The sequence below is a fragment of the Coregonus clupeaformis genome, chromosome 20 (assembly GCF_020615455.1).
Source record: "Coregonus clupeaformis isolate EN_2021a chromosome 20, ASM2061545v1, whole genome shotgun sequence".
In the NCBI taxonomy this organism is placed as follows: Eukaryota; Metazoa; Chordata; class Actinopteri; order Salmoniformes; family Salmonidae; genus Coregonus; species Coregonus clupeaformis.
The window spans coordinates 5,267,717-5,294,104 of record NC_059211.1 but is presented as its reverse complement, the minus strand read 5'-3'; the positions used below and the strand labels follow the sequence as shown (position 1 = coordinate 5,294,104).

Here is a 26,388-nt window from a genome sequence, read left to right as displayed (position 1 = left end):
AGAGAGAGAGAGATGAATGTGTGTGTGAGTGAATGACAGAGAGAGAGAGATTAATGTGTGTGTGAGTGAGGGACAGAGAGAGAGAGAGATGAATGTGTGTGTGAGTGAATGACAGAGAGAGATAGATGAATGTGTGAGCGCTGCATTGCCAAGAGAGACAAGACACTTTCAGGTAGAATGCAGAGCTTATGTAACCACAGTGATGAAAGAGGCAAGACTGCCAGCCCTAGTGACATGTTATTGAACCCACAACCCTGGCAGTGCAAGCACCATGCTCTACCATCTGAGCTATACAGGACCACATGCACAGGCACACACACACATAGGCATGTACACAGTGTACATATGTTATGCACAATGTGAGAGTCGCTTGCGACCAGAGTGAGTAAAGTGGAATGTACTGGAAAGATGTGGAGGGCGCCCAACCAACGTGAGTTGAGGTGCAACCAAACAATTGTATCATCATTGAAAAGCAAAAGGTGCAACGCTTGCTCACCAATAAAAATGTATTATTTAATTTAAGTAACTATTAAAAGCTTGGCGCTTCCACGTTCATCAATGGCCTTCATCAGAATGTGGAATGTAAGGTGGAATGTTCTCTCAGCAAATGTTTTATCGGTCCATTTTATTCAGTTTAATATCAGCAAAGTGTATTTTTCTATTTCAAAACTATATTTCACACATTTTAAGGAAGTTGAATCTCCAATACCACCCCTACTTTGACTATAAGCACAGGGCTCAAACTGACTATGATAATGAACTATTGGTGCTCTGTCCATTCTTCACACAGGATCAAAACACCAAATACCAAGACACATTACACCACTGCTGTTGATTCATTTGAATCTTAATTTTTTAATTGTTGATATAAATGAAAATATCAATTTTTTTGAGGATCAATATAATGGAAAATAGGCAGCTTGATGTACAAGTACACCCCCTGGACGCTAGTCTATCACAGGGCCTTACCCCGAATCTATCTCTTTAATGCTGAATGCCAAGCAGAGACTCTCTCTGATCCTCCTCTCAAGATCTCTCTTCTCCTCCCTCCTGCTCCCCTGAGAGGCAGAGAGAGTCTGAAGGTCCATGGTGGCCTTGGTCATTTTGTCCAGCTCTTCTGTGTCTATCTCTCTCTGCATTTCTCCCTGGCTGACCATCCACCATCCTTCCTTGGTGATGGCAGTTTCCACCTGCTTCCCCAAGGTCTGGAGGGTCTCCTGGAGCTCTGTCTGCATGACCATCCACTTTTCTTCCTTGGCCTGGAGGCTCTCCTGAAGAGCATTGATCTGGTTCTGACTGGACATCTCTCTCGCTTCTGCCTGACTCAGTCTGCTCTCCAGTTCTACTGTCTCCTGCCTGAGAGTAGAGATTTCAAGGTCTCTAGTTTTGAACGTGGTGACCCCCCTCCTCTTGAGCTCTACCATCTCTTTCTATCATGTCCCCTCGCAGGCCTTATAGTGGTCCAGGTTTTTTCGGAGGGTGGATATCTCCTTGTCCATCTCTTTTAACAGAGCCATGCACCACACCCAAAGCCATGGACCACCCCCAAAACCAGGACCACACCTCTTCCTCCCTGGCCTTCTCAGGGTTTCCTTTTCTGGGTTTCCCCATTCTCTTGGCTTTAAATGGAAATCTTTTTCACTTTGTCAAAGATACTTGGTGGTGTGCCAAACTACGAAATAGTGGAGACGTTGTTGCGTTGGGCCATTGTCATGACAACCATGTCTGTGGTATTCTAGAGTTAACAACACACTGTAAATCTATTTCTAGGTATATTAGATTGAATTAGAATAACTTTATTTTCCCTATGTAAAAATGTTTTAACACAATTCTGAATGATATTATTTGGCAACTTCACAAAGTGTAGGCCTAAGACTAATTGTCCATATTTCAAATACTAGGTTACCATTTTTGTCACGTCTCCTCCCGTTGCTCCCCTCTGGCGCTCTGATTCGCCGGTCTACTGAGCCACCGGTCTAAGCGCACCCCCTCGGCAACATCGTAATGGAAACCCAATGCACCCTAATCACCTCCAGCGCACCTGCACCTCATCATCTCACCACAACCCTTATATAGCCCTGGACTGTTCAGTGTTGTGTTGTGTGTGATTGTTAGTGTCTTGTCATGTACTTGCTCCTTGTTGTTCTCTTGCTCAGTGTTAAGTAAACCTTTACATTGTTGATTCCTGCATCTGCATCCTGCCTCTTCGTATCCTCAGTACTCGTCATAGAATCACACACCAATCACGAAGATGGATGCAGCAGGCAATCCTCCTGGAGTTTCCCAGTGCCTCGACCAGCACCAGCAGCAGATTGCCCAGCTGAACGCAACCATGCAGGAAGTGCTCCAAACGCTGCATAAACTGACCATCGCTCCGGTTCCACCTCAGGGAGTGGCGAGTGCACCCAGTCCACCTCCTCCCGTGCTATCACCAACGTCTGAGCGACCCCTCGCCCTGCCGGAGCGCTATGACGGGAAAACGACGAAATGTAGAGGCTTCCTGCTACAGGTTTCACTGTATCTGGCGCGTCAGCGTGGGGCATCTCCATCGGACCAAGCCAGGATAGCGCTGGTGATTTCGTTACGGAAGGGAAAGGCGCTGGATTGGGCCACGGCAGTCTGGGAAGGAGGTGAGGCAGCGGTGCTTCCCTACTCCACCTTCCTCGCTCGGTTCAGGGCGGTGTTCGATCATCTCATGGAGGGAAAGGACGGGGGTGAGCGTCTCCTCCAGCTACAACAGGGAGAGGGGGCCGCGTTCGAGTACGCCCTGAGCTTTCGCACAGTGGCGGCGTCTTCCGGCTGGAATGAGCATGCTCTGCGCATATCCTTCAGGAGAGGCTTGCGGCAGGACATCACGACGGAACTCGCATGTCGGGACGACGAGATGGACCTTGATACCCTCATCGCCACGTCCATTCGTCTTGACGACATGTTGAGAGACCAACGGCGTTCCCAATACCTCCCGGAGCCTCGACGCTCACCGCATCTGAGCTATGGAAGCCGCCTTGCCTCCGAGTCCTCACCAATGGAGGTGGGCAGCACCCCCTACACCACCACTGACCACAGATCTCCTGGCGGCTCCCTATCTAGGCGGTATGACTCCCGTTGCCGCTCCGTGAGAGTCCTGTCGTCCCCTGTCACCAAACCATTGTTTTTAGTTCCCCTAACGGTGAATGGTTCTTCCTTCTCTTCGCTTTCCACAGCAATGATAGATTCCGGATAAGCGGGGAACATTATAGATAGGGAGCTGGTCTCTGAATGGGGGGTTGCCCACCGTGCCACTGCCTTCTCCACTACACATCACCTAGCTGGACAATAAACCACTTGGATCAGGCACCATTACGCATGTCACTCACCCCATCACCATTCCCACACTACCGGAGCACCACGAGGAGCTGTCCTTCCACATCGTCACGTCACCCCTTCACCGGATTGTCTTGGGATTGCCCTGGCTCAGACTACACAACCCCACCATCAATTGGATCAACAAGAGGATCACAGCCTGGTCCCCCTCATGCCGGAGGACCTGCCCGCCGGTGGTTTGTTGTTCCACGTCAGTGGAGAGTCCGGAGTGCGCCCTCCAGCCCAACATTCCACGTGAGTACGCAGATCTTTCCGAAGTCTTCTCTGCCTCCAAGGCTAAGTGTCTCCCTCCTCACAAGCCCTGGGACTGTGCCATTGACCTGCTGGAGGGACAACACCCTCCGAAGAGTCGCATTTACTCCCTCTCCATAGCGGAGACTGAGGCCATGGAAAAGTATGTGGCGGAGACCCTGAAACAGGGGTTCATCAGACGCTCTACCTTTCCTGCCTCCGCCAGCTTCTTCTTCGTGGCCAAAAAAGACGGAGGACTGAGGCCATGCATTGACTACTGGGGGCTGAACGCAGTCACCACCAAGTACCGGTACCCCCTCCCTCTGGTTCCGTTGGCCATTGAGCAGCTGTGAGGGGCCCGGTACTTTACCAAGTTGGACCTGAGGAGTGCTTTCAACCTGATTCGAATCCGGGAAGGAGACAAGCGGAAGACGGCATTCAGCACTACCTCAGGTCACTATGAATACTGCGTCATGCCCTACGGCCACGCCAACGCACCTTCCGTGTTCCAGTCCTTCGTCAATGACGTGTTCCGAGACATGCTGAGTAGACAAGTGGTGGTGTACATCGACGATATCCTGATCTACTCGGTTATGTTCGAGGAGGACGCCTGGGACGTCAGAGCGTTCCTACTCCGCCTCCACCAACATAGCCTGTTGGTGAAGGGGGAGAAATGCGAATTCCACCAACAGGCCATCTCCTTCCTGGGATACAAGATCAGTCCTAAGAGGGTGTTCATGGAAAGAGCGAAGACGGACGCCGTCAGGTCATGGCCAGTCCCCACCACCATCAAGGGCCTACAGAGCATCCTGGGCTTCGCAAATTTATACTGGCGTTTCATCAGGTCCTTAAACTCCATTGCCACCCCACTAACCTCTCTCCTTAAGGGGGGCCTCAGAAGCTGGCCTGGAACCCTGAGGCTGACGTTGCCTTCAAGAGGCTGAAGGAGAGGTTCACCACAGCACCCCTCCTAAAACACCCAGATCCAACTCGTCCTTTCATCCTGGAGATGGACGCATCTGAGGAGGGCGTGGGTGGGGTCCTCTCCCAGCGGCAAGGTAAGCCAGAGAAAATGTATCCCTGTGCCTTTTTCTCTAAAAAGCTTACCCCCGCAGAGAGGAACTATGGAGTTGGAGACAGGGAGCTGTTGGGCGGTGGTCCTCACTCTGGAGGAATGGAGACACTGGCTGGAGGGCGCAGTCCATCCATTCCAGATTCTCACTGACCACCGGAATTTGGAGCACATACGGGCAGTGAAACGGACAAACTCTCGTCAAGCCAGGTGGGCCCAATTTCTTACTCGCTTTCAGTTTATTCTGTCCTACCGCCCAGGATCCCAGAATGTGAAAGACACACTCTCCAGGACGCACTATACTGGAGAAAGGAAGGATCTGGGGGGTCCTATCCTGCCGCCGTCTCTCATCGTGGCACCTGTCATTTGGGATGTGGACGAAACTAGTTCCTCTCCCAGTGCCTCAGCGACCTTGGTAACACCTGTCCATAGACTTTGTCACTGACCTCCCATGGTCTCAAGGCTTCACCACAGTCCTGGTGGTCATAGATCTGTTCTCCAAATCATGCAGTTTTTTGCCACTAACTGGTCTTCCATCTGCTCTCCAGGTCGCTGAGGTCCTGTTCCAACAGGTCTTCCGGCATTATAAACTTCCGGAGGACATCGTCTTGGACCGTGGCCCCCAATTCACCTCCCGAGTGTGGAAGGCTTTCCTGGAGAAGATCGGGGCCACGGCCAGCCTCACTTCCGGGTATAGGCCTCAGTCGAATGGGCAGGTGGAGCGCATGAACAGGAGCTGGGGAGGTTTCTTAGTTGCCACTGTCAGGACCGGCAGGGTGAGTGGGCGAGGTTTCTTCCCTGGGCAGAATATGCCCAGAACTCCCTCGTTCACTCCTCCACGGGGCTCACTCCCTTCCAGTGCGTCCTGGGGTACCAGCCGGCCCTGGCCCCATGGACACCCAGTCAGACCGATGCGCCCGCTGTCGACGAGTGGTTCCACAGGACCGGACAGGTCTGGGACGCTGCCCATGTCCATCTCCAGACGGCCATTCGTCGGCAGAAGGATCAAGCCGACCGCCACCGCAGTGAGGCCCCCGTATTCCAGCCTGGTGATCGTGTCTGGCTGTCCACTAAAAACCTCCCTCTCCGCCTGCCCTGCAAAAAACTACTGTCACGTCTCCTCCCGTTGCTCCCCTCCAGTCTACTGAGCCACCGGTCTGAGCGCAACACCTCGGCAACACCGGAATGGAAACCAAATGCACCCTAATCACGTCCAGCACACCTGCACTTCATCTCATCACCACCCTTATATAGCCCTGGACTGTTCAGTGTTGTGTTGTGTGTGATTGTTAGTGTCTTGTTGTGTACTCGCTCTTTGTTGTTCTCTTGCTCAGTGTTAAGTAAACCTTTACATTGTTGATTCCTGCATCTGCGTCCTGCCTCTTCGTATCCTCAGTACTCGTCACAGTTGTACTGTGAAATGCGACGCACGTTGATCGCACGAATTTGGACAAAGTGATAGACTGATAGAGGCCTTGTATGATAGGCCTCTATCATAATATCAGTCTAAACTGATTTGGGCTTAGTGGGACTATCATTTGTTTTTCAACAGGGCAATGACCCAACACACCTCAAGGCTGTGTAAGGGCTATTTTACCAAGAAGGAGAGTGATGGAGTGCTGCATCAGATGACCTGGCCTCCACAGTCCCCCGACCTCAACCCAATTGAGATGGTTTGGGATGAGTCGGACGGCAGAGTGAAGGAAAAGCAGCCAACAAGTGCTCAGCATATGTGGGAACTCCTTCAAGACTGTTGGAAAAGCATTCCAGGTGAAGCTGGTTGAGAGAATGCCAAGAGTGTGCAAAGCTGTCTTCAAGGCTAAGGGTGGCTATTTGAAGAATCTCAAATATAAAATATATTTTGATTTGTTTAACACTTTTTTGGTTACTACATGATTCCATATGTGTTATTTCATAGTTTTGATGTCTTCACTATTATTCTACAATATAAAAAATAGTAAAAATAAAGAAAAACCCTTGAATGAGTAGGTGTGTCCAAACTTTTGACTGGTAGTGTATATTATGTATTTTATTTGTTGGGTTTTGTTTCCTGTTTGGACCCCAGAAAGAGTAGCAGCGGCTAATTGGGGATCCTAATAAAATACTAAATACCAAAACCAAAAATCAACACCTATAAAAAACTTTATGCAAGTTTATATCCTGTTCTAAATGTAAGGGTGAATGAATAATGACTATCTGTGGAGCCTGTCTTGGAACAAATCATTCTAATGTCAGTTTACAGTCTCATCTTATGTTTAGGCCTAATGCCTCTATGGGAATCTGAAACAGACAAGCATAATATGCCAACTCAACCCCATCTAAAACACACACTCAGCACTTCAACAAAAATAGACACCCGGATGTACACATGCCCCCCTTTACAAACGACAAAAATAAACACCACACACACAGTCTGTTCCCCTCCTCCTCAACCTGGCCCGTGGCCTACTCCTGGGGCTGCAGCCCTCTGACGTGTGTGTATTGGTGTGTCTCGACATGTCCAGTCCAATCCTGAGTTCCTTGGAGGCCGGCTGGCCCTGACCCCCCATGCTGATCAATACTGCCCCCGGTGGTAGGCTCTAATCCTGTCCCTGAACCCCGCAGCGTCAGCCTCCCTCTGCCCTTCCACTCTGCTCCCTGGGCCCAGCCAGGCACCGCACCGCCATGCCCACTGCCATTACACACACACACACACACACACCCCCATCTCCACAGGCAGAAATGCAGGCACAGGCAGCAGACGCACACTCACACACGCACAGAGGTGTGATGTAAGAATTGTGTGAGTCACTCCTAAGTCTATAATGACTTACAACATCCCCTCTCACCTCAACCACACAGCGCCATAGATACTCTAAATCAATGGGGAAAAGTTAGTGTTTGCGTCACTCCTCTCACTAAATACCATGTAGGAGTGGAGTATAATTGCTTCCAAACCCTACTCACCTCAACCCCAAAGAGAGCCATAGATATATCTACTGTACAACTCAGTTTGCTAACATGGGGAAAAGTTTGCTGAATTCTGTACTTTCGTATCTTTGGGTCTGACCCCCAAAATGGAAAGAAAGGGCCGTGTAAATACATTCAGGGCACAGTTGGGATTTATTTACAGGATAAAAAAGCATCTCTGTGTAAAAAAAGCCCAAAACATGAGTACAGTATATAAAAAGATTATTATATAAAAATACCCATATAATCTACAGTAGATATAAAGAGATAATAAAAACACTGTAAATCTCATTTGAACTGTCTCTCATGCGCCCACCCACTCACTCTCTCACACACACACATTCACACACTAACAGGCACGCTGAAGGCTCTTCGGGTATCTTCTTGTATGGCATCACTGTTGTGTTTTGAATTTCATGATGTGTCCACTTCCCAGCACTGAGGAGCGAGAAAGAGTTGAGGTTAGTATATCAGCATTGCATAACACTCATGGGCGGCGCACAATTGGCCCAGCGTCGTCCAGGGTAGGGGAGGGAATGGCCGGCAGGGATGTAGCTCAGTTGATAGAGCATGGCGTTTGCAACGCCAGGGTTGTGGGTTCGTTTCCCAGGGGGGGGCCAGTATAAAAAAATAAAAAATATATGTATTCACTAACTGTAAGTCGCTCTGGATAAGAGCGTCTGCTAAATGACTAAAATGTAAAAACACGACATATTCTATAACAGACAACATCCCCATATAGTATTCCCACAGTCTCTGCAGACATTAGCAATAGCTGGCTGCACATAACTTTCAATAGTATCAGGAGCTGGACTGGTATACCAGCTATCATAACCTTCAATAGTATCAGGAGATGACCTGGTATACCAGCTATCATAACCTTCAATAGTATCAGGAGCTGACCTGGTATACCAGCTATTCTAACCTTCAATAGCACCAGGAGCTGGCCTGATCTACCAGCTATCATAACCTACAATAGTAATCAGGAGCTGGCCTGATATACCAGATATCATAACCTTCAATAGTATCCGCCAGGACTTACAGTGACCTAATATGCAATTTGCACTGATATCGCCTGAGAAGACATTTCCATTAAACTGGAGAGAGGAGAGAGAGGGAGGGAGGGAGGGAGAGGGAGGGAGGGAGGGAGGGAGGGAGAGAGAGAGAAAGACAGAAAAGGAGAAAGCGAAAATGAATGGAATCAGGGTTGCTGACCATTACAATCAGACACTGTAGGGGTCAATGTGCTGACCAGGTGATAACAGACAGAGCATTTTTAAATTTTATTTAACTAGGCAAGTCAGTTAAGAACAAATTCTTATTTACAATGACGGCCTACCCCGGCCAAACCCGGATGACACTGGGCCAATTGTGCGCCGCCCTATGGGACTCCCATTCACGGCCGGATTGTGATACAGCCTGGAATCGAACCAGGGTCTGTAGTGACGCCTCTAGCACTGAGATGCAGTGCCTTAGACCGCTGCGCCACTCGGGAGCCTAATAGAAAATAGACCAATAATGGAGATCCTGACATGTCTCCTGAGGGGAGACAAAGCACTCAGATCAGTGGAAGAAGTGGTACCTGAGTCCTGGAAGGGATGAAGGGCACGTTTGCTATTAGAAGGAGACATTATTAATACAATGGTCAGTGATGAGATAGGGATGTGTTCATTCAGCTAATGCTGAAGGAGGGTTCGATGGGGATTGACTAATGTATAACACACACACACACACAGCGTCACACACACACAGTGTGTCACATTATCTCTGTACAATGGACAGTGTGAGTGAGCAAGGCTTGAATGACATGCGAGTGGGATTGTTGCTGTTATGTCTGAGTGCAGAGCGGATCTGAATCTCTCACCTGGCCATGACTCGCCTCCATTCACTCCAATGTGTGAAAAAAATGTCCTTCATTAACAGGATACAGGAAGTAGTCCTCTCTATTCTCTGTCACACTAGTCCAGTCTGACAACCCACACAGAAGCTCTCAATAGGAGTGCCTCTCAAATGGCACCCTATTCCATATATAGTGCACTACTTTTGACCAAAGCCCTATTGGACCTGGTCAAAAGTAGTGCACTATATGGAATAGGGTGCCATTTGGGACGCACTCTAGACCTCCAGCTCTGCCTGCCATTACCTGGAGTTGCATCAGGAGCAGCGTCAAGGTTTAAAGGGTCATTTCCTGTGTGAGGGCGTCAGAGTAGCGCTGACAGAATAGCATCGGGAGGTTAATGAGAGGAAGCAGAACAAGAGTCTCTTTGGTAAAGATAAGTTACTATTCTGATAAAGAGAGGAAAGTAACCTTTGTGAAAGCTTCAATGGGATGTGTGTGACTGAGTAATCAGAACAAAAATAATCCTACATAGGAACATTTTGACAAGAACAACCATACTGCTTAACTTATTAATGAGGCAGTTTTATATGAGTGTTATGTTGATCTGTCCCTTTCCTCTGTGAGACTGTTGGGCACTTCTCCCAATCAATCTGATCTTCTGGTTCCCTGTATTATTGTTGGCTGCTGATAAAGGAAGACTTTAACTGCACCCCAAGAATGAAAGTCAGAAGTTTTCATCCTCACACTCAGCTTTAGACCACTTTTGAGGTGTGAAAACGCATTTTGGAGTTTAGCTTCCCCTTTCAAACTTGGTCTTAGCTTGTTAACCCCATCATAAAACTAAATTAAAGTTGTATTTATTGGTAGATATACCTATTAGCTAACCACACGACTTGCACCATGACATCTTCCATTGAAAATATTAAACTGCTTTGCCAGCAATTACACTCAAAGGCCTGCTGGAGAAAAGTATATTTTCAAAAGTGAATAAAAGCGTCAAATGCATCCTTTGATATCGTTTTCAAAGTCAGTATAACACACGGGGCATGGTTCAATGGCAGACATGACCAGGCAGAGATGGAGTTATTGATTTGGAGCGGAGGTGTCACAGGGCCAGATAACTCACTGGAGAGAGACAATGAGATAGCCCTGTCGTCACACAGGCACAGGTATACACACACACACACACGATAAACACACAAACAATCACACAGAACTCATGTACACACACAAACAGCGCACACACACACCTGCCTACAATGCACTCGCGTCTGCCAGATGGGAGTTTACAACTTGCTGCACTCACACACTATGTCAATGACAAAATAAGCACACAAATATGGATTGTCAACTAAACAATATGTGTGCATGGGCACATAAATTCACACATTAACCCCCCCCTTCCTGTCCCCACCCCCAACACACACAAACATCCCCCCAAGACACACACACACACACACAACCCCCCCCTATACACACACACACACCCCTACAGTATCATACTGCTGGAGTCAGCACATTTTTTCCACAGTAAATGAGGTGGTGTTTAACCATGCTCAGACATTACCAGACTATACAGCAGGCTGGCCCTGCCCTGCATCCTGCATTACAAATATGAGACGCCTCACACACACACACACACACACACACACACACACACACACACACACACACACACACACACGCACAACCCATAAACATTTGCAATATTTTCCCATTTCCTCTGCAGGCAGGCCAGGCAGTCAGGGCGGGCGACGGTTCATCTCTTAGGGAGCTCTGCCCTTCAGTATTAATAATCTCCCACTCACACCTCACAGGGCTGGGGGATGAATCATGTTGTATTGGGCCTGGCGGGGTGAGGGGGAATGTGTTGATGCACGACATGATGGCTGGCCTTTGTGTAGGGGAGGAGGGGGGAGAGAAAGAGAGGGGAGAGTGGGGGAAAGGCCATGGCCCAGAGAGCTCTATTTCCATGGCACATACTGGATATGACCTCACACACACACACGCACAAAAAGACACACCCATACACACAGTCAGTGACTGATTGGATGACTGAGCAGAAGGTGGTATGTGTCCATGCAACACCGTTGAACATTGCCGATGGTATTGCATCACCACCTGGGTCCTTTCATTTTAATCCAATCAAAACCTTGTATACAAACACCTGAGACACTTAAGGTCCCAGACACCGAAACGGAGAGCAAAGGGATTTTGAAAATATGCAACAAGGAACCAGCTCGGTCTGTTGATCTCAATTTCACGTCCCTTTCATAATTTGTTTTGGTCACAGACCGTGTCCTTGCTGAGGGAGTTGTATAATGATGTTTTGAGTGGAGTTTCACCGTACATGTTTTTCCAGTAAATATATTGAAGAAGTTATGCCCTCATTTCTCCTTTTGTCCCTGTAATAAACACTGAGCTCCATAACAACTAGCTAGACTGATCACGACCAAGGTAAAGGATCGTTCATACAGCTAGATACGACTCGTAATATAACAAGTGCTCAGGGAAAATGGGTGCACACCAAAGTGTCATCAAAATAGCTAGAAGTGGTGTGTTTGTGCGGGTGTTGTGAATATGGTAGTGTGCTGTTTAGGGCTTTGCTTGTGTGTGTGTACTGTGTGTGTGTGTGTGCGTGTAACATTTGTGTGTGTGTGTATATAACAATATTTGTGTGTGTGCGCCCCTGGGACTGGTCTGACGCTGTGTGACGCTAACTGTAACATGATTGATGAAGAGGTGGTGGTGTGACAAGAACAACTGGGCTCTGCATCCGGCCCCGAGCTACAGTCCTGCCACACACCCTCCTTCAGCTGTCCCCGTGCGACCACGCTCTCTAACGGAGTGTGTGAATCCGTGTGTAAGTGCGTGGGTGTCTGTTAATATCCATTTATCGTAGCGAGGGTAGCGAGGAGATGCTAGACGTATAACACTGAACAGGGACAAGTGGAGTTAAGTTGTTCAGCTCTAGTGTTTGATGGGTTTGTTCTTAGCTTTAGCGTTGTTCACTCAGCATGATGGGCCGTGTGCTTTTGAAGAGCGGTGCTCGTGTTCAATTCTGATTGGGTAGCGGAGAGGCGTTATGATTCACTGCAGAGTTGTACTGACTAGAAAAGGGGGTGAGACGGAAAGAGAGGAGTGAAAACAGGGGATAGAGAGGAGAACAAGGTGAGAGGAGTGCGAGACAGAGAGCGGGAGAGAGAGGGAAAACAGAGACAGAGAGGGATAGTGAGAAGGAGCGAAGGCGCGGGGAGAGAAAGACGAGTGAAAGAGGGCTAGGCAGGAGGGAAGGAACGAAAGGGCTGACAGAGATAAAGAGAGAAGGAGAGGGAGGATGAGAGCTCTGCTCAGTGCGGCCGTTTGAAAAGGCCTGTCTGACATGAAAGCGCTGGGCTCTGTGACCCTGGAGGGCATCATATTACAGCAGGAGAGAGGGACAGGAGGTCAAATGATAGAGAAGGTCAAATAAACAACGCAGAGAGCGAGAGAGACAGAGACAGAGAGAGCGAGAGAGAGGGGAAGAGAGAAATAGAGGAAGAGCGATTAGAAGCAAGCTAAACAAGACCAAACAGCCAGCAGCCAGAATGGTCAATAAAGAAACATGATACAATGAATCCCACTGCACTAAACACAGACTTCATAGACTTCTCTGGCTAGCCACAACACAAATTCACATTGACATACACACATAAACACACTGTAATACACAACTAAACCCACATTAACACGTTACAAGCGAGTCTGTGGGCACACATTACGAGGGATCCAGTGGTACCCTATAGATAGATCTGTCAGTCTCAGAGACCTATCATCCTCTATCCAAACAGATCTGATTCACTATGATTTAGCTCACAGATTCACACCCATTATTTGTAGCAAATGGGTTTGGGAGGAGATATTGTGGTGTGTTTCTATGGAGGCTCATGGCCATTGGGCCAGGCTGAGGGATGGGCTCACAGTGGGCGGAGGAGGGATGGAGGGAGGGGGAGAGTGTTACCTGTAGGTCTTGACCAGGTTTGCACACACTGCAGCAGGGATTTTGGCCCACTCCTCCATACAGACCTTCTCCAGATCCTTCAGGTTTCGGGGCTGTCGCTGGACAATACAGCTCCCTCCAAAGATTTTCTATTGGGTTCAGGTCTGGAGACTGGCTAGGCCACTCCAGGACCTTGAGATGCTTCTTACGGAGCCACTCCTTAGTTGCCCTGGCTGTGTGTTTCAGGTCATTGTAATGCTGGAAGACCCAGCCACGACCCATCTTCAATGCTCTTACTGAGGGAAGGAGGTTGTTGGCCAAGATCTCGCGATACATGGCCCCATCCATCCTCCCCTCAATACGGTGCAGTCGTCCTGTCCCCTTTGCAGGAAAACATCCCCAAAGAATGATGTTTCCACCTCCATGCTTCACGGTTGGGATGGTGTTCTTGGGGTTGTACTCATCCTTCTTCTTTCTCCAAACACGGCGAGTGGAGTTTAGACCAAAAAAGCTATATTTTTGTCTCATCAGACCACATGACCTTCTCCCATTCCTCCTCTGGATCATCCAGATGGTCATTGGCAAACTTCAGACGGGCCTGGACATGCGCTGGCTTGAGCAGGGGGACCTTGCCTGCGCTGCAGGATTTTAATCCATGACGGCGTAGTGTGTTACTAATGGTTTTCTTTGAGACTGTGGTCCCAGCTCTCTTCAGGTCATTGACCAGGTCCTGCCGTGTAGTTCTGGGCTGATCCCTCACCTTCCTCATGATCATTGATGCCCCACGAGGTGAGATCTTGCATGGAGCCCCAGACCGAGGGTGATTGACCGTCATCTTGAACTTCTTCCATTTTCTAATAATTGCGCCAACAGTTGTTGCCTTCTCACCAAGCTGCTTGCCTATTGTCCTGTAGTCCATGCCAGCCTTGTGCAGGTCTACAATTTTATCCCTGATGTCCTTACACAGCTCTCTGGTCTTGGCCATTGTGGAGAGGTTGGAGTCTGTTTGATTGAGTGTGTGGACAGGTGTCTTTTATACAGGTAACGAATTCAAACAGGTGCAGTTAATACAGGTAATGAGTGGAGAACAGGAGGGCTTCTTAAATAAAAACTAACAGGTCTGTGAGAGCCGGAATTCTTACTGGTTGGTAGGTGATCAAATACTTATGTCATGCAATAAAATGCAAATTAATTACTTCAAAATCATACAATGTGATTTTCTGGATTTTTGTAAGTGTACCTATGATAAAAATTACAGACCTCTACATGCTTTGTAAGTAGGAAAACCTGCAAAATCGGCAGTGTATCAAATACTTGTTCTCCCCACTGTACATAGGAATACCTATGTAAGAATGCTGTTCATTGACTATAGCTCAGCATTCAACACCATAGTACCCTCCAAGCTCATCATTAAGCTTGAGGCCTTGGGTCTGAACCCCGCCCTGTGCAACTGGGTCCTGGACTTCCTGACGGGCCGCCCCCAGGTGGTGAAGGTAGGAAACAACACCTCCACAGACAGTGTGGTGAAGAAGGCGCAACAGAGCCTCTTCAACCTCAGGAGGCTAAAGAAACCCTAAAACCCTCACAAACTTTTACAGATGCACAATTGAGAGCATCCTGTCGGGCTGTATCACCGACTGGTACGGCAACTGCACCGCACGCAACCGCAATGCTCTCCAGAGGGTGGTGCGTCTGCACAACGCATTACCGGTGGCAAACTACCCACCCTCCAGGACACCTACACCACCCGATGTCACAGGAAGGCTAAAAAGATAATCAAGGACATCAACCACCAGAGCCACTGCCTGTTCAACCCGCTATCATCCAGAAGGTGAGGTCAGTACAGGTGCATCAAAGCTGAGACCGAGAAACTGAAAAACAGCTTCTATCTCAAGGCCATCAGACTGTTAAAAACAGCCATCACTAGCACATTCGAGGCTGCTGCCTATAGACATAGACTAGAAATCACTGGCCACTTTAAGAAATGGAACAATTTTTACATATCTTGCATTACTCATCTCATATGTATATACTGTATTCTATACTATTCTACAGTATCTTAGTCCATGCCGCTCTATCATTGCTCGTCCATATATGTATCATATATCTTAATTCATTCCTTACTTAGATTTGTGTGTATTCGGTATATGTTGTGAAATTGTTAGATATTACTTGTTAGATATTACTGCACTGTTGGAGCTAGAAGCACAAGCATTTCGCTACACGCGCAATAACATCTGCTAAACACGTGTATGTGACCAATAAAATTTGATTTGATTTGAGGCACACTGCATGGTAGCATCATCGCTAACACTGAGTCATACTGTACAGTAGCATAATCGCTAATACTGAGGCACACTGTATGGTAGCATCATCGCTAATACTGAGGCACACTGCACGGTAGCATCATCGCTAACACTGAGGCACACTGTACGGTAGCATCAACACTAACACTGAGGCACACTGTACGGTAGCATCATCACTAACACTGAGGCACACTGTACGGTAGCATCAACACTAACACTGAGGTACACTGTACGGTAGCATCATCGCTAACACTGAGGCACACTGCATGGTAGCATCATTGCTAATACTGAGGCACACTGCATGGTAGCATCATCGCTAACACTGAGGCACACTTTACGGTAGCATCATCGCTAACAGAGGCACACTGTACGGTAGCATAATCGCTAACACCGAGGCACACTGTATGATAGCATAATCGCTAACACTGAGGCACACTGCATGGTAGCATAATCGCTAACACTGAGGCACACTGCATGGTAGCAAAATCGCTAGCACTGAGCAATACTGTATGGTAGCATCATTGCTAACACTGAGGCACACTGTATGGTAGCATCATTACTAACATTGAGGCATACTGTAGGGTAACATAATCACTATCGGTAGAACAAGCTGAGCCAATAGCGTAACTAAACAGCACTGTAGCTTACTGAAGAGACACTAAGTGACTGAAATCAAAAGGAATGGCTGGACCCCACACAGTCAGTTCCTCTCGGCCTAAGGTAAAATCAAAAAACGCATCTCCTCTCCCATCCCAAGGCTGATTCTTCCTTATTGCAACAGATCGGCCTGCATTGATTTGCCCATTGAAGCCACATTGATTTTCCATTTCAGAGCAAGGTATGGGTATTTGTGCTGGCACTGGAGGCAGAGGCAGCAGAGAAAGAGGCAGGCGTTGGCACTTGGCACCTAAACAGAGGCAGAAAGTCAAGTCAAGGGAGGAGGTAAATTCAGTCCTCTTAAAAGACAAACAAGGCCATCCATCTCAGATGTTCACCTGTGTCAGCCAATCTCTACCAAGGCATCTATCAATAACAGCTCTCTGGACTGAAGATCAGAACTGTTGACTGTTGTTTTAGTTGAAATGAGAAACACCAGGGTGTTCAGTAGGGCATGACAGTTCAGCTGCAAACAGCAGCGTATAAAACTCTGTTTTTATCTTTATTTTTTCCTTTTGGGTGAAAACCTACAGGAACTTTTGCCAATTCTAAACTATGACTGACTTTCTCTGGCTTCTGACCCAAGGTGCCTCTTCCTCTCCTCTGGAATGGTCAGAACCAGAAGGAACGGTCAACTCCTGATAGGTGCATCAATGGCAAAAGAACAGGGCATTCATTATCGATTCGTCAATCAATACCTCTCTCTATCTCTACATCTCCAACACATTGTTTCCAATCTGCTAAATGTACAGTACAGCCCCATTGTACTCAGACATTGGCTTAAATCACTTGGTCTGAATGATCCATTTCAGGGTCAGGTTGTATTTTTTAAGGTATTTTCTGATTTTATTAAACAGATAGAGAGAGTGAGAGCGAGAGAGGATAACAGTCGGAAAGACAGAGGGAGGTTGTGTCAAAGGACAGTAAGCCGAATTTGAACGACTGTGGCATTACCTCTACGCCAGATAATTGCACACTTGCTGAGTAAACTTTCTTATGCTCAATGCCAGTGGCTTTCTGTGTTTTGATGTGTGTGTGTGAGAGTGTGTTGACCTTGAACAGATACAAAGGCAGCTATTGCCAACAATTCAAAGGAGCGCAACAACAGTCTTTTAATTTATTTCTCACTTCTATACTTCATTTGCAAACACCGATTCCCTCAGTTCCCCTTCCCGTCTGTTCAAAAACACGTTTTCTTTATGTTTGTCTCTCCTTACTGTTCCACAATCCACGCATTACATTTACATTGTAGTCGTTTAGCAGACACTCTTATCCAGAGCGACTTAAAGAAGCAATTAAGGTTAAGTGCCTTGCTCAAGGGCACATCGACAGATTTTTCACCTAGTCGGCTCGGCGACTGGCCCAATGCTCTTAACCGCTAGGCTACCTGCCACTCCTCTACAGTCCTCCCCTCTCTCTCTTCCATCTCTCATTCTTGAGGGCTCAGCGATTGTTCTTGTTATCGTGGAGGAGTGGACGTGTGTGTGTGTGTCTGATGACGTTCGGACGGGTAGTGAAAAAGGAGGCAGGTGGCAGCGATGTATCAACGATTGTGGGTCGCGCAGTGCGGTGGTGTTCTGGGGGAAAGAAGGAGGAGGAAGGGAAAAGAAGGGGTGGCAGGGTTTTTCGTTTCTGAGGCCAAGCATGATGAAACGATTGCAGATCCACTCTGCCGCATCAAAAAGACAGATAGATACTAGATGGGGGGTCTTCTCCCGCTGCCTTCTGCCTCGCATCGGCTTCTCTCTCCTTACACCACCGCCCATCCCTCATCCCCGCCTCTCCGGGATGCTGTACGAAATGCTCAACTCCCTCCCTCCCTCTCTTTTTTATTCACCGTGTTTCGCCTCTGTCTATTCGGGTGGAAATGGATGACAGAGTAGCAGTAGAAAATGCAAGAGATGGAGTTAGAAAGATGGACAACTATCCCTCCCTCCCCATCTCTCTCTTTTTGTGTCTTTGATTGCGCAGTCCCAGTGCGCGTTGGGGGAAGAGAGGTATAGAGGCAGGTGCTGGGTATCCTGCCAACCATTTCTCTGTCTGTCAGAGAGGGCCCAGATGTCTGCTGCTGCATCTGGCACACTGTCCTACTCTAGTCTATACTCACTGGGCCTCAGAGAGAGGGAGGGATGGGAGAGAGAAGAGGTGGGGGGAGGATGGAAGTAACCAGAGGGGAGAGAGAGAGAGAGAGAGAGAGAGAGAGAGAGAGAGAGATAAAAATGGGGCAGACGGAGAGAAAAAGAGAATGAGAAGAGAGAAAGGAAGATAAATTAGAGGAGAGTTAAAGGCGAGAGAATGAAAGAGGAGAAAACAGAGAATTTAAGAGAGGACAGCAGGTAAGATAAAGTGACACAGAGAAACAAAGGAAGGATGAGAGAGAGAGGAAATGAGAGAGGATGAGAATATCCTTCAGGGTGTTCCTATTCTGAGATCAAACCGTCTTCAGCTTCATGTCTTCAGCTTCAATTTCAACATCAAAAGGAACACTCACCTTTTGCCCTTATCAGACAAGCACGATAGCGCTCGTGTAACTGTCAGGATTTGAACCCTGTTCTCCCACGGGAGAAATGTCTTGACCTTTACACCAAGACTAAATCTCCTTTTGGCCTGAGGGATGACACTGATTTTGAAGTCGAAGGTGGGGCTACCCATCACGTGACCACGAGCAACCATGACTCATGTCTGCTACACTTGCACACACATAAACACACACACATGCACACACATTAACACACACACACACACACACACACACACACTTTTCTTGTCTAATTAAAAGGTGTGTTGTCACTGAACCTTATTTTATTTGTGCATCTGAATCCCTGGGGACATTCAAAGTCAGCCTACTGTATATACCATCATGCCAGTGTTTAATCATTAAAGGTCCAATGCAGCAGTTTTTATCTCAATATCAAAAATGTTCTGGGTAACAGTTAAATAACTTATTGTTTTCAATTATAATGGTTAAAAAGAAACAAAAATAGCTTCTTACCAAAGAGCAATTTCTCAAAAATATTGCTAGGACTGTCTGGGAGTGGTCTGAGTGGGGAGGGGGAAACTGAAAACCAACTGTTATTGGCAGAGAGATTTGGAACTCCCTTTCTTATTGGTCTATTAACTAATTTACCACCTGGTGATGTCACCATGGCAGGCCAAAACTCCATCTCACCAAAACAGGTTGAAATTTCTGGTGGTCTTTTCAAACAGCTCTTACACTAAAAGGGAATTATCATAATTTTTACAATGTCACAGTATTATTCCAACCTCACAGTGTGGAAATATAAAAACACAGGAAAATCACGTTTTCACTGCACAGGCCTTTAAATAATCCAAAGGAATCCCTACTTTCACCAATAAGTTTTCTTTTTAATTAGTCCTCCTCCCTGCCGAGCCAGTCTGTATAACCCTGGTCTAGTCACCTCCACAACATTTCCCTGACAGTTTGGAGATCAGTGGGAAAGGGCATCAGTGTGTATATCAGCATGAACCTAATTGAAAACTTCCAATCCTATTCATTTAATTTAGTTTAACCTGACTTCCCCAGTTATTGGTTAGGACTGAGGGGTGGGTGGGGTAATGGAGGAGGATAGAGGGAAATTATTGGTTAAGAAATCACAGCATTGGGCAGCATCCATCAGCCCTGGGAGGGAAGTGCTGTACAGGTCTATGAGGGACTATCGGCAATGTTACCGTGGTGATAAATTAGGATAAATACAGGAGATAATGGTTTTTTGATTTTTCACCTGGGATGGTCACATGATCAGAAAATACTCAGGGTCGTTGGTTGTAAAAGTTTAAGTAGATGAAGAAGCTAAACTCAGGAACGAATGCACACACACCTTCCTCAAACCACTACAAGAGCGCTCTTCCTTTCCCATCTGCATTGATTACTCTATTCCATCTCTCCCTTGCCTCCTCATCCCTTCTCCGCTCCTGTCGTTCCTCTCCTCCCCTCAGATCCCTTCATCTCCTCTCCTGCTGCTCCATCTCTCCCTCTCCCTCTCCTCTCTCTCTGTCAGAATCCTATTGCTTTCCTGCCAAGCTTTCTCTCCCTCCAGCATGAGTCAGTGAGAGAGGTAGAGAGGTGCTCATTCCCTTTGCCCTGCAGGGGGCTATGAGGGGGCTGTGAGAGACAACAGGGGGCTCACAGTCCAGAGGCTAACAAGAGGAATGGATACTCCAGTTCTACCCAGTGGTCCAGGGGATGATAGGCTCTGGGTATCTAACAGAGGAGCACTTGAGGTATCCATTTTCTTTAATGAGATTCCATTGAGATAGAGACTGTGGACTTCAAGGGAGACTGGTTATGGGAAGGGAGCATAATGATTCTCTGCCTAACCACTACAAGAAACCTGTAGAGCAGTGGGGTGCAATCTTAGAAGTATCCATTTTCTTTTTTCTTGAATGATATTTTATCTAAACCTGGAGATCCTATTGAGATAAATAGAGAACCTCTAAGGGAGAATTGGTATGGGAGGGAGAGCACAATTATTCTCTGACTAAACTCTATAACAAGGCTACAGTGCAGGGTTAGGCAATCGTAACAAGTATGTAAAAGTCTGTGCTTATACTGGCTCTTGCAGAGTAAGATTACCCACCACCCCTGTTTGCAGAGAAATGGCATGGGATAAACTTAACAAGACAGAGGCCTCCACATGCACGCACTGATGAATGATGTAACAGGAAGACAGAAACCCTAACCATATTGCCACTACTAGAAACCACTACTGATCCATGACGCACCAAATCCTCCCCATTTTCTCGCCATGTCGGAGACAGTAGCATACTGTACAGTTAGAGGGGTTGAGCACACTACAGCCCCTCATTAGAACAGTGCCAGAACCAGATGTTCCGTGCTCTATTTCTGGGCTGGGGAAAGTTCCATTACAGTGGTACAGAGGATGGAAAATATCTGCCTTGCATAGCTGATCCACATAGTTGTTTTAAGGGGAAGGGAGTGAGGGGAGGTTTTAAAGGGGAAGGGAGTTAAGGGAGGGGAGCTTGTTAGATAAAGTTGGGTGAAAGCCTGGAGATTCAGAGAGGGGCAGCCTCGCTCACTCGGCAAAAACCTTCCTGTCTCTTTTCCCTTTGTTGAGAGGATGATCAAAAGAGGAAGAGGGGTGAGAGAGAGCATCGCTTCTGTCATGGGGGAGTTCAAAGGGGGATAACTTTGGAATGCCAGAACACGGGCTGCATTTCAAATGGGTGATACGGTGTGTGTGTCCAGTGGATGCATGCATCTGTGTGTGCGTGTGTGTGTGTATGTATGTATGTATGCGTGTGACTAAGCAAGAGTGTGCAAGTGTCCTCTAGGTGTACACGTCTCTGTGTGTATCTGTATGTGTGTGTGCGTGCGCATCTATGTGCGTACGGTACTGTAAATGTCAACGGGTATGCGAACATCCTTTGCATCCTCATACGACTCTTGAAGCACTGGAGCTTTGATGATTCACTAAAAGGAGAGGATGATGGGGCACTGACTGTTGTTTGGGAGGATGATCTCTGGATCTAAGGCTGCCTTAACCTTCCATCCTTCTTTCTCCCCACTCTCCCTCCATCGCTCCATCCGAGATCAACCCCTGGTGCTCGCACCTCCCACCAGTGAAGGCTCCTCAGAGGAGGAAGGGGAGGATCATCCTACTCAGTGAATTTCATAAAAAATAAAAATAGTGCAACATTAAAAAAAAAGTTATCCTTTTTAGATAAACCTATACTAAATATATTTACGTCACCAAATAACTGATGTGCTGTTGTGCAATGAAGGTCTACAGTAGCCTCAGCAGCACTCTGTAGGGTAGCACCATGGTGTAGCTGGAGGACAGCTAGCTTCTGTCCTCCTCTGGGTACATTGACTTCAATACAAAACCTAGGAGGCTCATGGTTCTCAACCCATTCCATAGACTTACACATTAATTATGACGACTTCCGGAGGATGTTCTCTAACCTATCAGAGCTCTTGCAGTATGAACTAATATCTTCTGCATCCAATCAAAGGATCAGAGAATGAATATAGTATTGAAAGAATAAGCTACAGCTAGCTAGCACTGCAGTGCATAAAATGTGGTGAGTAGTTGACTCAAAGAGAGAGAAAGACAATAGTTACAGTTTTGAACAAAAATTAAGGAGAAAAAGGCAGAGAGAGAGAGCTAGCTATATTTTGTAGTATTTTCTTTCTTCTTAGTTTACCTTTCACTTAGTTAGCTAATGGAGCTAATTTAGCCTTCTCAACAACCTGACTCAAACAGAGAGGACTGCTATTTAAAAGTATTTTGAAGGCTATCCAACACTGCAACTCATCCAAGTCAAGGTAAGCTTTCGGTTATGATTATTTATTACCACCGGTGACCGCCGGTGTAACTGCTAAACTGCGGTCACCGGTGGTAATAAATAATCATAACCGAAAGCTTACCTTGACTTGAATGAGTTGCAGTGTTAGATAGCCTTCAAAATACTTTTAAATAGCAGTCCTCTCTGTTTGAGTCAGGTTGTTGAGAAGGCTGTTGTTGAAGTCCACAAGCGAAGGGAAAAGGTAAGAGGAGGAGTGTGTAGAGCAAAGTGATGATGCTGTATGTGGCTGCTATGAAAGTGAACTGTGTGTGCGGGTGATCAGGGTGTATTCATTACGCCGATTCTGTTGCAAAACGTTTCTTAAACGAACGCAAACTGAACGAAATGGGGAGGGACCTACCTACATTTGTCCAATAGAAACGCTCGTTTTAGTTGTAAACTGTTTGGACTAACGATTACACCCCAGATCAGGTAGACGCAGGTAAGAGTGTGCAAGGTGGTATTGAACGCTTCACTGTCTGACACATTGATTACTCCAATTTGTCTCTCGAACCTGTGCACCTATATCTTCTCCCTAATCTTGAACGGCACAAACCGCCACTGCCTCACACCCCCTTTTCTTCCCTCCCTCCTTCCTTCCTCCATCCGAGCTCAACCCCAGGTGCTCCCACTGGCTCACCTCACACACCCCCTCCCCCCTGCAGAGAGGCTGTCCTGGGATAACACCAGAACCTGGTATACCCCTGTAAGGACATTAAGGGCTCAGCACTGTGCTGGCAGCCTGGCACAGATCCAAAGAGTACAGAGAGAAAGAGGGAGACAGAAGGACAGAAGACAGAGAGAGAGAGAGAGAGAGAGAGAGAGAGAGACAGAGAGAGAGACAGAGAGAGAGACAGAGAAAGACAGAGAGAGAGAGAGAGAGAGCGAGAGAGAGAGAGAGAGAGAGAGAGAGAGAGAGAGAGAGAGAGAGAGAGAGAGAGAAAGACAGAGAGAGAGAGAGAGAGCGAGAGAGAGAGAGAGAGAGAGAAAGACAGAGAGAGAGAGAGAGAGAGAGAGAGAGAGCGAGAGAGAAAGGGAGTCACATCAAAACCAGCAATATCTGTTTGAAATGTGATTGTGTTTTATCTCCCTCCAAAGCATTGGGGACAGCAAAAGTGTTAGTATTTTTTAGCCACGGCAAATACCTGCAACAAGTGGTTTGAAATGTTTTAATACCTCTGTGTATGTGTCTGTCTGCTGAAACACCTACCCGTCTCCTCTATGCTCAGGTGTCTGCAGCAGATGGGAAGTGGACACGGAGGTACTCTCTGGAGCGCATGTCTGCCTGCAATTCCAAAAAGATAGCAGAGGGGTTAACTTCTGCTGCCGTCAACAACACCGATTAGGCCTCGTCTTCCCACTGTCATAAAACCACACCAACGTATTCTGCAATATCTCATTGACAATGCAAGATCTCTGTGAATGTTTGAGTTATGACACTACACTTCTCAACTTAGGATCCCCTGTCCTCCCCCACATAGGATTGGAAAAAAGCAGCCTAAAACAAATCAACAACAAGAACCCCTCCCAAAGACTTGCTGCATACTTCATCTCCACATGACAATGCCAACCATCCATCCATCAAATTGCTTTAAAAACTCATCTAGAACTGTTTATTTGATTTCCAACTAGCCTTTGTTCTTGCTACGTGACTCAGTAAGAGTCGTGGTTTGTGTGTGTGGGGGATTTGTTTGTGTGTGTGTGGTTGTGCTTTAGCTGTAAGTGTGTGTGTGTGTGTGTGTGTGTGTGTGTGTGTTTCTATGCGTATGTGTGCGTGTGTGTGTGTGTGGGCTTTAGCTATAAGTCATGGATGGTATAAGGTAGGTATGAGGATTTAGAATGAAAGGGGGTTTAGAATGTGTTTGTTTGGTAATGAATGTGTGACCTTGGTAAAGCCCTGTTGTCAGTTACCTTAATGAGAACCATCAGTTTGAATTCCACTGGGGATTTTTCTTCTCTATATCAATCAGCAAGGACGTGAGTCACTCCATTTGCAGATAAAGCCCCTAGAATTACCCAGCACCCGTATGAAAACATGTGTACACACACGCTAGCACTTAGACAGACACCGTGCACACACACAAACTTCACAACCCTAGAGAACACGCACTCAAACAGATCTTAAAATACCACCAAAAACTTCACATCACAAAATCAGCATAAAAGACCAGTGTTAAACTTTGATACATCTGGAGTCTGATCCAGTAGCTTTCGGCATGGAGACAGCTAAAATAACAGGTGGGTTCCAACATCCTCATTATCATAACTTCCCCTAGCACTCAGCGAAGCACAGAGACAACACTCGGCTGATTTGTCACTGCTTTGGATGGATGTGGGAGAGAATGAGGGAGCAAAAGAAAAGAGAAAGAGAGAGAAAGAGAGAGAGAGATGTGGATGATGCATTAGCATGTGGTTGACAAAGGGAGAGGGAAAAGGTAGAGCCAACAGAAATGAAGGGGCCTGATTGAAGCTTTGTCCACCAGTCTCCCGTTGTCACCCATAGAGCTCTTACACTGGGCACAGGACTGGCAGGGTGTGGGTGCACAGGTGGACACATGGCAGTGGGCATTGGCACAATTTCACACAAACATGTACACATGCACACTCACACACACACACATGCATGCAGACATGTTTACGCACACACACGCACATGCGGCACGCACTCAGACACACACTCAGACACACACTCAGACACACATTCAGACACACATTCAGACACACATTCAGACACACACTCACTCTCTTTCTCTAACTCTGGGCCCTGGCCTCGTTCCTCTGGCCTGAGGCACGGCTATTGCTCTCCCCCTGCAGCCCTACAGCAGTCCCTCTCTTCCTCCCTCCATCCCTCTCCCTCCATCCCTCTCCCTTCGTCCCTCTCCCTTCGTCCCTCTCCCTTCGTCCATCTCCCTCCATCCCTCTCCCTCCATCTCTCTCCCTCCATCTCTCTCCCTCCATCCCTCTCTCTTCATCCCTCTCCCTCCCTCCACCCCTCTCCCTTCATCCCTCTCCCTCCACCCCTCTCCCTTCATCCCTCTCCCTCCATCTCTCTCCCTCCATCTCTCTCCCTCCATCCCTCTCCCTTCATCCCTCTCCCTTCATCCCTCTCCCTCCATCCCTCTCTCTTCATCCCTCTCCCTCCATCCCTCTCCCTCCATCCCTCTCTCTTCATCCCTCTCCCTCCATCCCTCTCCCTCCATCCCTCTCTCTTCATCCCTCTCCCTTCATCCCTCCATCTCTCTCCCTCCATCCCTCTCCCTCACTTTACTCCTCCAGTGGGACTGGGTCTCTGGTTCAAGCTGAAAATGTCAAACAGAAATATATTAACATTTAGAAAACCTGAGGGCTTCAACAAGCAGCACCGTTTAACGTTACTGTAGTATCACCTCCACTGACGGAAAGAAAGTTCCCATGGAAACTAGGGGAAAGCACACCTGCAGAGTGAATTCGTTCAAAGTAACGTATTTTTCTGCAACATTATGAATATGAACTATTTCCACAATATTTCACACATATGACAAAATATTAATAACTGGTGATATTTGCTCAGGGATAAAATGCACGTTGTGCGGTGTGTAGGCTAGTTCAAATACCTGATAAGACGGTAGCTGGACACACGGTGCACTTGGGCACGATGCACTCAAGTAAATAGTCAAATGTTGAG

At 47.3% G+C, this 26,388-nt stretch overlaps 1 protein-coding gene across 1 annotated transcript in view; it reads right to left on the bottom strand.

The window, feature by feature from the left end:
- Positions 1–7,749: 7,749 nt before the first annotated feature.
- Positions 7,750–26,388, bottom strand: part of LOC121533271 (endonuclease V) — a 43,455-nt gene continuing 24,816 nt past the window's right edge. Inside the window, exons 8-9 of the mRNA XM_041839091.2 lie at positions 23,935–24,009; positions 7,750–8,053 (exon numbers count right to left, since the gene is read on the bottom strand). Of these exons, the coding sequence (XP_041695025.2) occupies positions 23,950–24,009 (60 nt within the window). The 3' untranslated portion in view covers positions 7,750–8,053; positions 23,935–23,949. The remainder of the gene's footprint in view (positions 8,054–23,934; positions 24,010–26,388) is intronic.